This window comes from Anser anser (genome assembly GCF_964211835.1).
Source record: "Anser anser genome assembly, chromosome: 3".
NCBI classification, from domain to species: domain Eukaryota; kingdom Metazoa; phylum Chordata; class Aves; order Anseriformes; family Anatidae; genus Anser; species Anser anser.
Genome location: NC_139722.1, coordinates 7447008 through 7463436, shown reverse-complemented (window position 1 = coordinate 7463436; position 16429 = coordinate 7447008). Strand labels below are relative to the sequence as shown.

The 16429-nt window shown below is 40.4% G+C and overlaps 1 protein-coding gene across 8 annotated transcripts in view; it reads left to right on the top strand.

Moving 5' to 3' along the window:
* The window catches only part of EVA1A (eva-1 homolog A, regulator of programmed cell death), a 204020-nt gene that overhangs the window by 47965 nt on the left and 139626 nt on the right, over positions 1-16429 (top strand). For 6 of the 8 annotated variants that reach the window (XM_083829515.1, XM_083829513.1, XM_083829516.1 and 3 more), the window contains one exon: positions 9252-9466. In XM_083829515.1, coding sequence (XP_083685641.1) covers positions 9252-9466 — 215 coding nt within the window. The other 2 variants (XM_083829520.1, XM_083829521.1) reach the window with 2 other exon arrangements.

Here is a 16429-nt window from a genome sequence, read left to right as displayed (position 1 = left end):
GAGTGTGGGGACAGATCTTGTTTGGACACTTAAACTTAGCTGCAGTCAATGCTGCCAGGAGACAACAAGCTTTGGGGTTGTTTTCTTAGCTGGCATCTTTTCTTTTGCATGTTGGACTTCAAATATGGATTTCCAAGGTCAAATTTGTTTTCTGTAAGAATTGTCACAGGAAGGGAAGGGATCAAGAGAACTTCATTGTGGAACTGGAAGTCAAAATGAACAGCAGTGGAACTTGTCTACGTGAGGAGGTTTACCAGCAAAGATGCATTGGTAGTTAAGCAAGCGTGTCCCCTCAGAATACTTTTACTGTGGGAAGCTATACAGGTATCATCACGGCAGCCTAATTGTACCACTGCAGCTTTGCTGTTAAAAAATCCCTTGTACATAAACCATCTAGCGAAATTTGTCCTTTCCATAAAATAAACCAGTTGCAACTTAATTTAGAAGAACAACATGACCCCTGTGGTGTGAGCTCTTTATCACTAGTTAGAAAGCAGCACAAAAGGCACAGTGAGCCGTGCTGTGATTTATTTGTGTGGTGGTTGTGTTGGGAAGGGACTTGGTTGAAAGCCAAGAAGAAAGAGCCAACTGAAGCTCAGGAAGTATCACCCATGTAGTTACTTCACCTGTAAAGCAATGATCTTACTGAGGATGTATCTCTAGAATGAAGTACTGCCTACTTTGTCTATGGGACACGGAGATGTCCTTTTCGGGTTGTAGGAAGTATGCTCTAAATCTCTCCCCAAATTACAGCTTTCATTCTCTGAGTACTGAGCAAACCCCACAAGGCTTCTCAAGGTGACCTATTAACTATCTTTAGGTTATAGTATAAGATATATCTTATAAATATGATTGTGTTATGTGCAATATACTTTATATAACCATCACGTAATACATACTAATGCATGTTAAGTTACAGTTTTTGCAATTAAAGTAATACATTACGTATTAATATTTATAGTATTATAACATAATTTTTATGAAGTGTTCTGAGAAATTTTGCACTGCAAAAAATGAACTCCACAATTATACTGGAATTCAAGATTCTCCTGTAACTTAAATTAGGTAAAATATTCTGTAAGTTTTTTTTTTTCTTTTTTACGTATGTGTATGTGTGTATGCACATGAATACATATGTATGTACGCACACATGGAATTTGAAGTGAAAAGTTTTAGGAACTGCTAAATCTGGTAGCCTGATAGAGTCAAGGCTTCTACAGCTCTCCATTCCAGGTCCAGGCAGTAGTGAGGCTGAGCATCTACTGCTGATAGACATGTGTGTGTCTCTGGCCACACTGATCTACACAGGCAGAAACACTCAGCATTCATGCAAACACAAACTTCAGGTTGGACAGGTTGGACAATGCAGGTTGGACAATGGCTGGCAAAAGCTACATCAGCTGCCTCATGCCAAACCATTTCTTATTACTCCTTGGAGTTCTCTATTTCTCAGAAACTGTAGAGCTGTGGTGACACATAGTGTTTGTAGGATGCAGTTCAGCAGATATATCTCACGCAGTGCTATTCTGATATCTCATGCAGTGCTACTCTGATATCTCAGGGAACAGTGCTCTTCATTGTTTGGCAAAAGTTTTTGTGGGCTTCTGATGTGAACTAGATTGGTGAGCTACATTTGAGTTAAAATCAGCCTGAAGAAAAATGAAGAAGATAAGTTTCTAAACCCATTTCAGTTCCATGATTTAGTTCATACCATATCTCAGCAAATCTGTGTGTTGGCATAACGGACGAGGCTTTGATCTGAAATGTAGGAGCAGGAATAAACAGCTGGAGAGGGTTGGAAGTTGTCAAAGTCCTGGTGCAGCTCTTTACATTCAAAGTCTCTGCACTGTCAAATTTCCTTCAACATCGTGGCTGCATGCCTGCACCCATTCAGCTAGTAAAATAAGAGTTTTTAAAAAAATACTGAAATGCAATGGAATTGGATGGACAACCCCTCAAAGTATAGGTCACGATACTGGTGCAAGATTATAAGAAAGTGATAAATTGGAGGGAGTCAAGTGGAGGGCCAGTAGGAAGGGGCTGGAGCACATGGCATAGGAAGGGAGACTGGAGAAGAGAAGGCTGATTTCCTTCCTTCTGCTTCCTAAAAATGGTTGTAGATAAGACAAAACTAGACTCCTTCTAGAGGTGTACAATGGAAAAGCAACAGACATGAGTTAGAACAGGGTAAATTCTGAGCAATTATATGAAAAGGTTTCTCATCACAAGGGTGGTGAGGCACTGGCATGGTTTCTTCAGAGGCTGGAGTGTTCCTGTTCTTGGTAGTTTTCAAAGCTCGGCAGAAAAAGGCCCTGAGCAGCTTAATCTCAGTTTGAGATAGCCCCTATTCGGAGGAGCACTTTGGACTAGATGACCCGCAGAAGGTCCTTACAGCCTAATTTTCCCTATTATTCTAGAAAGATAAGAGTAAAAAATAATATATTTTAAACTCTATTTATTTGTCTTTACAAAACTTAAAAGATTAGAAAATAATAATAATAAAAAACCTTCATAACCATATCATTTAAAAAATATTTTTACAAAAGTAAGTTCTCAACCAACCATAGACTTGCAGGAGATTCAAAGAAAATCATCTCAGATGAAGTTCACATAGTAAACAAGATTTTTGCATTGAATTTTTAGAGCAATTCTTTAAAGTTCTAGGCCCCAAAAGTTGCTTGTTAAATTCTCTGGAGTTCTTCCAAGAGCCTGTGAATGGGCTGTGTAGTATTTTATTAAATTCTATAGGAGTTTTCAGTTAGAAAGTTTAAGGGAATAAATAGGAGTAATATTTTCTAGTATCTGTTTTAGATTCAAGCCTGTGGAGTTGAAAACCACCATGTTTTAATTTCAGTCACCCCTAGCCCTCCCCAATCTAATTTTCACTACCTTCTCATCCTTACACAAACCCAAGGAGACCTGTGAAATACTGTTCAGCATTTACAAAATGTTACCTTGTTTAGCCTTGAAATACTGGCACTTAGCCGCAGTTCTACATTCACTCTTGTTTTAAAGCAGTTTTTCTAAGTTAACACCGGATACTGTTTGGAGCTGCAATTGCTGTACAGAAGATCAGATAGTGCGTGAGGAAGTGTTGACTTCAAATGAAAATATTTTCCCAAGTATGCTTACAAGACGTTCAAGCTTTTCTTGTGCTGTGCGGTATCTGAAAGGTGAAAGGGTTGGGGGAAGTAGCCGAAACGAAAGCAAATCTCTCTGTAGAAGGTTTGTAATAGCAAGCTTTAATCTCCAGTATTATTAACAAAGCAAAACAAACCCTACTTGTCCATACTAGGCTGCTCTGTGATTTGAGAGAGTTGCTGTTACTGCTGCAACCACAGGATTATCAGTAATGCCTGGTATGAAATGCACTCATTGAGTTACTCGTTCTGGCTTCAAACCTCGACAGGGGTCATGTTTCAGCCCTGTTTGCCTATCCTAGTGGTGTGTTATTCTATTCCACTGGCTTCGCACTGTTTCAGAGAGATGTTAGCAGTATTGGTGTTCTGCATATAAAGAATAAGGTGAAATTCTACAGTCCATATCTATCTGAAAAAGCCTGGTGTAGGGGCAGGCTGAGCTCCAGAAAGCTATCTGATTAAGGCTTCTCCTGGAAGAAAGTTCTGTTTCATATTCAGAGTCACAAAAAGATCCACAGGGAAGCTGAGGAAATTAGAAGAAAATAACATTAGATAGTTAAAAAGCAATATGGATTAAAAAAAAAAGAGATAAAACTCAAAAAAAGAATCCGTGTACACCAGGAGCAAGGCAATATTTTTTTAATGAACACAGTTAATTTTATTGACTTGATTTGTTTCAGATAATGGGAAATCACTTCTAAGGATAAGGAGCTTTTTTCATGTCATTTATTTTTCTTAATTATATGTACACAATTCTATATTTGTAACTATAAATGCTCAAAATTGGGTATTCTAAAAAGACATTATTATAGCTTAAATATGGCTTGATGCACAACGTTCTCTGGCTTGAATTATGTGTGATAGTTCATTTGTCATTAAAATCCTTTACATTTCCTTGTTATTTATTAAAAGATTATAATCATATCAAAAGTGTACAAAGAGTAAGTTTTATTGTGATTGTGTCCATTCCTCCAACACACACAGACTGAGATATTCCCCGGTGAAAGATGAAGTTTGTCTTTTGATGTCTGGTGAGATGATGTGTTGCTATGGACCTTGTCAAGCAAAACTATATTTAGTAGAAGCAGAAGAGGTCTTACCATTTTTAAACAACCATGGTTAATTAAGATATATGTATAAGTGCATGCTCTACTATTATCATACATCTGGCTTGCAGGAAAGCTCTTGTATCTATGCTTTTGTGAACCACTCAGTTGCTTTAGTTTCAAAAAGGCAGGACTGTAGCTCTGTAAGAATAAGTGAAGGATGATGTTTAGATTTGCAGTACCTATAATATTCTGTATGAAACTGTTCTTCTGTAGCCCACATATGTATTAAGGGTTAGAAGTGGCTCCTGGATGAGAACTGAGCAACAATTCCCTGAAGGAACGGGAAAAAATGGTGAAAATGGTTCTTGGGAACTGACGTTACTGGGTGAGATAGAGTTACAGTCAGCACTAAGGGCTGTGTTTGGTGAGTAATGGAGAGTAATTGCTGATGACTGATAGAAATCAAACTTTGGTCTTTGAAAAACCAAATTGCAAGCAGTGTTTGAAAGAAGCATTTCCTTCTTGTCAGAGGAAAACATGTTCTATCATTTTTGTGATATAAAACACACTGTCCTCAGAGTGTAAATCTCCGCTTTAGTAATGACATTGGCCTTTTAAATCGAGACGTTTAGCACATGACTCCTCCAGACTGGTTTACTTTGGGAATATGAAAGCCTACCAGCAAAGATTCCATGTCCTTGTCACAGTCCTTAAAAAAAAGAGAAGTACTAAACCCAAAGGATTTTGACATCTGTTTTTTGTTATCCCAGATTTTAAAAATGTACAGCATTTTGGAAAGTTTTGGTTGGCCTAATGCTTTAGTTTTCTTCTATATTTTTAGTATGCTTTCAAGATGAAATATATATTTTAAAGAAAAGTTCAAATTGCCGCCTGCTCTAACATTGTCCTCCCTAGACAGGCTAATGAGCGATTCACCAGAAAATTTCCTGATAAAATCATGAGAATTAATGTCACTTTCACTCCAAGATGAACCATGAAAAAAACAGAGTAGATTTTACTGTGGCCTTACAGCTGAAATGTCTTCCTCAAATAATTGCTTTCCTTCATGTCCTGGATACAGCGATGCTTATTTCACATCCCAGAATTTGAGGATGAAGAAAGAAGCCATCTTCAATAAAAGCCTGCTGTATCTGTGTCTGGAGTGGACACTTGGAAGGCTGTAGCTTCTATTCCAGATAGTAATGCAGGGTTGATGGGGAATTATAACATCATTCAATAATACCTTTTTCATCTCAGTTTCTTGACTGTCATTCTGTGGTCTGTGAATAGCTGATTGGTGATCTGCTGTATCATTTTACTAAACAAAAATACGCTCTTGCAGCCACCAAAAAAGATTTTTTGCACGCTTGCCAGGAAAGAGTCAGAGCTCTGTAAGCTATTCCTTTTGTATTTATGAAGTGCTTCTCGCTTTGGTATACAAGTGCCACTGAAGTCCTCAAACACCTGCCCGTGGCTACATGTTTATACACTTCACTCAGTAAAGAGCCTTCCTGTAGTTCCCTCCCCGGTACCACATGCTGGTCACTGGAGACTTGTCACCTAAAACCCAGCAGCAATGCTGAAAACAACTTAGATTTTGGTTTACTGAAATATGAATCAACGGGTAAAGAAATGCCAACATTTTCAAAAGAACTGCCAATGAATATAGTGCAAATTGGGCACATTTAAAGAGTAAAAACAGAGCATTAACTCTACAGCCTGTTCCTTTTGCTCTTTGAAGGACATGGTGTCATCCCTGATCATGTCCATTTCTAATCCAGTATCTTCTCATAGTGGTCAGTGCCAGATGTTTCAGGCATTGTCCTTTGTTTATCATTACTAAATCACCATCAAAGTATTCAAGCCATTCAATATCTTGAGCTTGAATGAGTTCAAGTTATTTTGAGATTGCTGATGGAAAAGGAGAGGAAGGAGTTGTTTCAACAATTGATCTGCACTAATTGCAGGGGTTGAAACCTTCTCTGATCCTGGATTGGTACTATGAAAGGATAGCACTTCTCACAGAATAGCTGAATATTCAGAGGAGCCAGTGCTGTCTTGCCTGCACTTTGGCTGTATTTCTCTGCTTCCCTAACAGGGAGATCAGCTTTGGGGAAAAGTCCTAATGCACTGGAGTAACACGAAAAGCGGGGCTATTGTTTTTGTGTTATATTCTGTTGTTGTTTGTTTGCTTTTCCTGATGCCCATCTTGTTGCCTCACTTTTGAGGGAGAAGAGCTGATCTGACTCCAGGACTAGCATCACACAGAGGATGTATTCTACCGACTGGGAAAGGAAATGCACTCCAGCAGTTCATTTTATCCCCAGAGAACTTCTTTGATCAAGTGATAAAATGGCACTAAATTAAATAGTGATTTTCCCTGATCTGATGCTGCCCTGTCACTTACTCTAATTATTAGGACTGTGTTAGCCTTCTTATAAGCAAATGCTGTCCTAGGGACTTTTAAATTAATATGTGATTTGTATAAATAGCTATTTGGTACACACCTTAAGGCACTGCAGCAGCAAAATTGCTAAATGAGAACTACAGGCTAAAATTTAGAGAAATCAGAGAATCTAGCCTTCATAAGCGAAACTTAAATGTCTAAGTTAAATTACTGTGTGTTGATTATCTCTAAGAACGATTATTATAGTTGCTCCAGGCACCTTAAAATTCCCTTGGACCAGTATTCTCTCACACGACTCCTAGGCAGTGTTAGTATGAATAAAAAACTGTTCCTGGTAAGAGATCTGGATGAGGTTATACTATTTTGGAACATAAGAGGAATTTGCTGGATATGACCTTGGGGCCAGAGAAAAGGCCCTGGGAGTGTTTAATTTAGTGAAGTAAAGATAGCTTTCGGATGCATATATAAGGATAGCTCAAGTTGACATTGAAATGATTCTCAGGAAGCAGCATGAATGCTCTCAAACCACATGAATTGTGCTTCCCTGTCTGCATAATCATGACAGTCCTGGAGAACATGCTGGCGAACATAAGTAAGCAGTGCACCTTGCAGTAAGGGAAGGTAATTGCATACCAAGCTGGCCTCTCGGTATAACAAAGATGTTGACAATCAGGAGAGAGTCCCTTTCGCGGCCAAGAAGGCTAGGGTACTGGAGCATGTGATAGGTAATAAGAGACTGAGGGAACTGGTCTGTTCATCTTGGAGAACTAAAGAATAGAGTGGAATCTAATTACTGTTTGCCAAGATCTAAAGGACTTGTAGAGGAAATGAAACCAAACTTTTGTCTGAAATGCACAATGACAGAACCAGAGGCAATAAGTAATCATTATGACGGGTTAATCTTGACTGTTGTTAAGCACTGTCACAGGTTACCCAGAGAGGCTGTGGAAGCCCCATCCTTGGAAATATCCAGAACTTCACTGGACTAGGCCCTGGGCAACCTGGTATAAATTGGCCCTGCATTGAGCAGAAGGTAGGACAAAATGACTTGCAGAGGTACCAGCCTAAATTATTGTATGATTATGAGCAACCAAGATGATAACCACATTTCTGCCATTTTCTTAGAAAACAAGCCTAAAATATATGTCAGGTTCCATTTTAGGACTCTGTCCAAGTATTACTCATTTCTCTAGATGGTCTTATCATTACTCTCTACCTCTAAAGAAAGAGGTACAGGAAGACAGAGACAGGGCATTGTGTGATTGCTGCTGGTAGACTTGTGTTGGTGGCTAGTGGTGGGAAGGGAATTCCAAACTCACTGTACAGAGGAAAAAGCCTGCAGGGTTGAGGGGACTATGGCTGGTGCTGCACTTGGACGTACTGCAGAGTTCCCTGCACGGATGTCTTTATATCAACACCACAGAGATTTCCCCTCAGGCTTGAGTGTGGCAAAGTCAGGAGATGTTCGGCAGTTGCCACAGAAAGCTGACTGCAATCAGCTTTTAGCTCAGCATAATTTTAATGAAGCTTTGTCACCACGCTTTATTCTCATTAACAGCTTTATTGTTGTTGATAATGCCATCCTGTAACAAACAGAAGAGATTTGGTTCTGCATGAGGTTTTTCTTCTAACTTTATCATAATTTTGCGGAACCGGGGAGAAGGCAAAGCTTTTGTGTCAAAGGCCTAGAGTAGAAGATGTAACCAGAAAATCAGAATGGTATATTATGAAGGGAGATCAGAGGTATGACTGGTGTGCTGTGATGGCACAGACCCTCATACAACCAGCTGTAAGTGTTCACACCAAACTTTCCCCTTAGCAGCTCTATGTCTGGGACTTTCTTGCCTGTTATTATAGGATTACAGGAAAATCGAGGTTGGAAGGGACTTTGGTTGTCTAACTTCCTATTCAAAGCAGGGTCAACTAAGAGGTCAGACCAGGTTGCCCAGAGTTTTATCAAGTAAGGCCTTGAAAACCTCTAAGGATGGAGACTGTGTAACCTCTCTGGTAACCTACTACACTGATGGACTGTTCTCGCAGTGAAAAAGTTGCTCCATATACCCAGACTGAAACATTCTTGTTTTGATTTGTTCTTGATGTTCTTCCACCATATGCCCCTGTGGGGGGCTTGGCTCTATCTCCTTGCTAACCTCCCTGTAGATACTGGCAGGCTGCTATTAGTTTTCCTTCTTCAGAGGCTGAACCAGCTTCTTCTTACAGGGCTAGTTCTCCAGCTCCCGACCATCTCAGTGACCCATGGCTGAACTCCCTCCAGTATACTGATGTCTGTCTTGTACTGGGGGACCAGAAATCACATGCAGTATCTAGATGTGGTCTAAATGATGAGTCTGGCTTAGCTGCATTTCCTGTAAACTTGATATCTGTATCAATATAAATAAGTGGTATGAGCAGACTAAGAGTTTGGAGCATCTGAATATTGCTTCCTCTAAGGATATATAACATGGCTGAAGGCCAAATCATCCAGCTTCTCTCTCTCTGTGTCACTGTCTATCTTCTTTTCCCATGTGTAAGCTGAGTAATAAATCCTACATCCCTCATGGGCTTAGTTGTGTGTTTGTTCGATTGTATTATTGTAAATCACCTAAATAAAAGCTATCTGTCACTAATGATGTTTTTTGTCATGTTCTTTTGCAGGTTACATATCACAAGCACTAAAGAATTACACTGACCATGCCTGTGATGGAGAATACATCTCCCTGAGGTGTCCTCACAGAACCACCATCAGCATCCAGTCTTCTTTTTATGGCCGAATTGTACCAAGTCATCAGATGTGTCCCTCCCGCTATCCCCACTCTTATGCAACTTTAATTAAGGAAGACGTTGACTGTTCAGTTGGTACTTCCCTTCAGGTATTGCATGTTAAACTGGCTCTGTTCATTTTTATTTTTGATTTTTTCTCCTAGGCCAGGCAGCAGCAGTCTCTGTTGGTCCTGCATAGCCCTGCATTGAGCAGTGCTACCCAGCACAGGAACAATGACATCTCACCGAGCTTGGTGGGTGATTCATCTTTGTAGTTTAGACAGAACTGAATTAGATTTTGTTGCTAATGCATTTCTTAATTTTCCTACAGTCCTAGTCAATAACAGTTCAGAAATGAGGTTGAAAAACAAGTACACTGCAAGACCAAATTATGTTTGGGCTGTGTTTAAAGATTTATTTTTTATAGTTCTCCTGCCCAATGGGTAGCTTTTTTAACATATTCAGATTTTTTTTTCTTCAGTTCAGAAATGATTCTGTTTCAAAAGGTTTTTACTCTAGTAACTTGAAACCCAGGGAGAATCCTTGACTTTACTTCTTCTCCTGACTCATTTGGCTCTTAGGCCACCATAAGTGATCACACATCACTTAAGCTTGTAATCTCCCAAACATCTGTATTTAATCACCTCTGTCCATTTGTGTAGGGGTTGTTGGCAATATGTATCCTCCCAAGAGCATATGTGACTTCAGCAATTCAAAGGATTATTTGGAAGGTGCCAGTGTTAGTCAACTGTCAATAAGAGCAACTAAAATTAGAAACATGAACTGGTTTATGTTGAGATGAGTGGGGTCTGCTCCCAGATGTAAAAGAAAGCCCAACTCTTTCCAAGTGCAGGACTTGGGACTATGAAAATCTTTGTGCAAAGACCTCAAATTTTCTTAAGCACCCTGTGTGTTTATGGCTACGAATCAGTTAGAACTCATAATAAAAATTTATGGCAGAACTAGATTAGTGAACCTACAGGGCTAGTGAATCATTTCTTTTATAATTTGGCTAAAGGCCAGTGTTTCCCACATCACTTTTCTTTCTTGCATCCAGGACTATTTTAGAAGAGTTTACAGCATTTTTTAAAGTATATATGAGTGCTTTGGCTTCTAAATGTCGGTGGTAAACTCTCAAGAAATTGCACAATGTTTGAGTTTGCCTGTAATGTAACCCTTGAGATGACTGATTTGCAGCTGCCCTCTTAATAGTTCCACTGCACATCAAATATCTGAGTTGTAGTATGGGAAGATGTCGTCCTTATCAGTGGGAAGTTTTCCCAGTTATGATAACGAAAGCTTTTAATACAACAGATGAGGCAGTCATGTTGTTTAAGGTGGGAGAACATGGACTGAAGACTTTGGCAGAGGCCAACCTTCCCTTCTTTCTTTTATTTATTTACTGATAAATTTGCTTGAAACATTCAATTTGATAGCATGATTGACTGTGTGTATAGACTCATCCTTTGTGGGTGAGTGACCCACTTAAAGCATCTGGAAGAACTTGAGAACAAGGAAGATGTAATCTTTGGCTTCTCATGCCATTGTTTTATATGCAGGAGGGATTTGAAAGAGATCCTTACCTACATAGCTTCTTATTTTCTCAGAGCTGTTACCCATTAGCTTTCCATAGAACACTTAAGGTGCTTGTAATTACAGCTCCCCCTGTTTATCAGAGTGAGAATTGTGTTTGCTGTAGGCATTCTTGCAGCAGATCTCTTGTATAATAAATTTGTTACATGACTAAGACCAGGACATGCCTATTTGTCCATTTTGGGGGGATGCATACCTGCTAGAAGAACATTGTTCTGCCACAAGTTTGTCAGGGGACCATTGGCAACCTCCTGAGTCTCTTTGGAGAATATTCACAGTGTCTCTTTGGTGCTCCCAAATCTGGCTCAGTATGCGGTGTCTGGCCAGGGTAGGATGAGTCCAAATGCCAGAGCTGGATCTCGTCTTCTTTCCTAGTCCTGGAGGGGGTGATGCCTCTCTGAAGGTTAAGCCAAAAACTCGACAAGCTGAATGGCAAGCTGCCTGCAGCTAGCTGGTAGGAAATGCATGCATGTAGGAAAATTGGACATAGACAAGAAAATTGTAGACAAGAAAATTGTATGTATTCTTGTAATTTTTAAACTCACTTATACGGCTGCTATAAAGTGGACCATTGTATGTGTGTTCTGATTGGCACTAATTTAAAAAGCCAGCTAAACTAAACACTTCCAAATTAAGTATATAAAATTACCATGTCTAATCAAGCCCATGACTGTATAAATTTATTGCTTCTCTGGAGATTGGCCTGGGGGATTGGAAAGGACAGTTACGAATACTATTCCCTGCAAGCACTACCTGTGAGTAACAGTTAATTCCTATTTAGAAGCTCTTTCCCCTCTAAATGTCCAGTTCAGACATAGTTTCTGTGTTAAAAAAGGAAAAGAAAGAGTTGATTACTCTGAGACAACCACTGCTAATTCAGCCTGAGGTGGTTGGCTGCCAGGATCCCTTGCTTTAGGCACTTGTTTTTGTTTGAAATGAAATGCAGACCACTTGGGAGAGTGTGTCCAAGACATGAAGGCAGTGACCCCAAACTGTGCACATTTCTGTTATTCTAACACCATAATGCTGGATTCAGTGGGAGATTTCCAAACGCACAAAGAATTTGGACATTCAGACTGGGATTTCAGTTTTAATGTGGTTGGTCTCCAGTTAGCTTTTAGATTAAGTCACACATATGGAGAGATCAGAACAACAAAATAAGGTTGTGTTGAAAGCCAGACATTATTTGCTTTATAAACATCCTCCTAACCCTATTCCACTCTGTTAAACAGGGGAACCCAGAATTAGCACAAGTCACATGAGATATATTGCAGGAAGAAAAGAGATTTTTCTGCTGTATTAGCGAAGCATCTTTGAGATAATTTAAAGATGGGAGTGTAGAAAACTCCTATACAACCTTTAATATTAGGAGCTAATTTTGTTCTCTAATGCTGTTATCTACAGTCTGGGCTGGTATTGTCTCATGTACTTTGCCCGTAGAGTCCTGCTGAAGATGTTCCTGGCTGGGAGGTGAAAGAGAGCAGTGCCCTAATCCCAGCCAGGAGGGCAGGATGGGGTCACAGAAGAGGAGCATCTGAAGCTCTGCCTTGGTGGATTTGAAAAAAGAGATGCATTGGCATAGTCCTGTTTGTGTTGGTGTCGTTGCAATGAATTGTGACTCGCACATACCTTGATCCCTTTTGAGCAATTGTGCAGGTGCAATTGGTCGGAGCATGCATCTTAATCAGAGAGCTTGAAGATTTTTGGCAGATCAGCGAATTGGGCTTTCACAGTGGAGTTTCCTCCTGCTCCGTAATCCCATATTACACAGGTAGAGCTGGTCAAGCCCATTTTTAAGCCATGCAATGTGTGATTTTTTGGTGTGTGAGAGTATAGAGAAGGAGCTACGTTACATTGCTGCACAGCTGGGGAACATCTGGAGAGAGCTTTTATTCCAAGGAGATTTGGAGATGTGTGGTTCTCTCATCTATCACACTACCACACATATTTGCACTTTGCTTCCATGGGGGCATCTGGCCCATAGATTAATTCTATGGGGCTCCTATGAGATCTTGCCTTTTGTGTAAATCTGGAAGCTAATAAACAGATACAGTGGCAGTTATGTTTATTCAGACAAACACAAAAATGTTGGCACAGAGAAGAAACAGGAGTGTTACTGCTCTGCATTCTGCATTGTCTGCTGATAAGTGCCTACCGATAAGTGAATCTGTTTGGTGAGATACCTAAACACAACTTGTGCCAGCAAACATACACAGGGCACAGGTATGTTTGAAGGTATATTTGAAGCTGCTCACCTGAAGAGGAGGAGGTGGGGAGTGCCTTGTTTATAAAGCTTTCCACAGCTTCTCATTCCTGGATCCATATATCCTGGATTTCAGCAATACACAACTCAGGGAGAATGTTTAATGAATGGCTTAAAATTATTGCTTATTACCAGAAAACTAGATTACACTTTGCAGCAGATTATCTGCAAAATTTTCGTTTTGGTAAATTATCATAAAAGTACAACCTAAGCTTATGTAGAAGGAAAATAGAAAGCCCTGGAGCAAAGCTTATTGAGAAGGAAAGTAAAAAGCCCTGGAGATGTACTTTTCTGTTGTGTTTCAGCTCCCAGATATTTATCAGAGACATTGAAAGTTAGCTTCTGCCTTCACAGATACATGTCCTGGAATAAGCAGGAAACTGCCCTTTCAGAGGGCAACGTTTTACCGTGCAACTTGTGTCTCCGAGAGGGCTGTGCTTAGAAGGTGTTCTGGAGCAGAGCCCTGCATCTTGTTAGAAAAATTAAGGGGGCTGGGGAGGGAGCTTAGGCACAGCCTGTGGCCTGGGTCTCTTTCAACACTCTCCAGGACAACCAGCTGCTGGTGACAAGAATCACTAGTGCTGCTGATGTGGTATTTCCTTTTGTGCTTTAAGCGAGACACACGACACCTTTGCTGCCACCATCTCCCACTGTCACTCTAGCAGCCTGTGAGGCAGCCCTACAAAAGAGGGCAGATTCCTTGCGTGCTAACCACGAGACTCCCCGAGCCCTTCTTCCCCCCTTCTTTTTTAAAGGATAGGGAGGTTTCTGTTATAGAAATCAAAGGGGAGCTGACCTCTTTGGTGATGAACAGATGAGATAAACTTCCCAGTAGCTGCATGACTTCCAAAGCATGGGCCAGTTATTGGTCATGAAGTGATGGAGCTGGAAGGCGTGTGTGTTACTGAAGAGGGTTTTGTTTTCCCCCAACATTCTGGCTTAACAGTGTGGCAAAGTGAAATACAAAGCAGAGGAAAATAATTCAACTGCTCTGGCTTTTTTGGAAGGTCAAGGATGGTGGTTACTGGTCATGCCCTGTCCCAGGACATGGTACAGTCCCATGGATGTAACAGCCCTAAGAGTCCTTAACAGGAATTAGGGTCCTGCTGTAATGGCACTACACAGACTCAGAGAAAGGGCCCTTCCCCATGTCTCTGAATCTATAAGATGATGCTGGTCAAAGGGAAAGAGGGGGAAATGTAACAGAATAGAAGAATAATTTACACCAGACCACATGGTCATCAGTACCGCTGGGAGGAAAACCCAGGGTTACTACTTACATTGCACATTAGAAGATCTCCAGGACTTACAGACAATCTGAAAAAGGAAATTTTCAGTTTCAGAAATACCAGAATTAAAGAGCAGTTTGGGCAACTCTTCATCAGACTATGCTGATTGTTTCACAGAGGCTCATGAGCAGTGAGTTAAGGGTCCAGAAGAAGTTAATGCAGTGCCAAAGTTGCTCTTAAAAATCACAGAATGAGTGAAGCTTCATTCATGAAGCTTACACTGGCTGAAATACAACTGTCTGGCAAGCATCCCCCCCAGCTAATTATTTGCAAATAGAAGACAAGCTTGATGCAGAGGTCATAGATAATCTCTAAATTGCTGTATCTTTGAAATCTTTGGCTTGACTGAAATAGCTCGTCAGAGCAGCGTGATTATGTGCCGCAGAAGGAGGGACACTGGAGGCAGAGGTGGCCGATGCAGCCTGTCTCACTGATGAGGCAGGACTGCTGCCTGGGGTGTAAGCCTCCTAATGCTTTGTTTACTCTAAATTTAAACTTTCCAAGTCACGGAGCTTCCATCATTGCTACTAAGACCCTGCCTGACAGTGTAATGATTTGCTCTCAATGATTTTTCTCCACTCTGTTTTAAGCTTTCACTTTCTTTAATCCCATGACTTTTGGTTATGCATCCTTTTGTATTTCTTCAGCTTAGACCTCCTCTCCCTTTGAAGTTGACCCCACATATAGATTAAGTTTCCCACTGTTAGGAAATGTAGGTAATGGTTAATTAGGCAATATTTGTAATGCAGTTTTTATCAGGTCCTTCATCTGCTGAGCATAGTCCTACTCCTTGTGAATTGCTGTCTCTGGGCTCTTTCAAGGCTCTACCAGAGGAAATCTGGTGAATCTTGAGGTTGCCTTTTACCGTCTCAACCCCGCTGCCTCCTGTCCTACTGCCCTTGTTGGTGTTTACTATTGCCACAGCTGAGCTGGTGGAAAGGAATTTGTGTCCAATTTTCAGCTGTATTTCACAGTCTGGTGTGTTAGAGTAAGTCACCAAACGTGTGGGCATAGTTCCTTTCTGCTGACTCGCATGTAAGCTCCCATGTAAGAGTGATAAGAAATAGCTAGCAGAGCACTAAAACCACCCATAGGTCAGTGGTCAAGATTCAGGGCCTTTGTTCTCTTCTTCATTTGATGCACAGATTGAATGTGGTAATTTGGGCAAAACTGAATTACTTTCCGGTGGAGCAGGCTGGGAAATTGCTTGATAAAGCCACAGGCATGTAACCTGTATATCATCAACATGGATTTCACTTCCTCGTGTACTCGTTCCTTCCTTGTTCCTGATCCTTCAAAAATCTTCTTGCTCTATGGACTTTAATAATTCACACACATGAATAGAGATGAATGTGCAATCTGCAGATAATTAGAAGAAGGACCTCTAAATAAGTTTGCAACTTAAAAGTGCTAAGTTTGTAGTATGTTCTAAGATAATATCAATACACGGGGTTATATAGAACCGTATCAAAATTCAAATAAAATGAGATATAAAGCAATCACAAATGCATCGTGCTGTGTGGCTTTGTAGGGAGAACTAATGCTACCTTGTTTGTTGCATTTATTTCTTCTTATTGCAAAACTCACAGAGGTGCACCAATATAAGTGTTGGTATAACTCCACCGTAATAGTAATACCTGGACTGAATGTGACCTAAAAATGCTTAATGATATATATATATATATTTACTGGTATCTTCTTGTGTAGAATTCTTCATACAAATCTCTGCCTATCTTCATTGGACTGCACACAGCTCTGATCCACTCATGCAGCTTGCTCCCTGAATTACTCTGCTCAGCAACATACAATTTGGGCAATCATTTAGTAGGGTTTCTCTGTGTAATTTCATGCCTGACTGACATGCCCTGAAGTCATCCTTATGTTCTTTGATGATGGAGGCTGTACAGAGAGCAGCCCTCTGGCAAAAT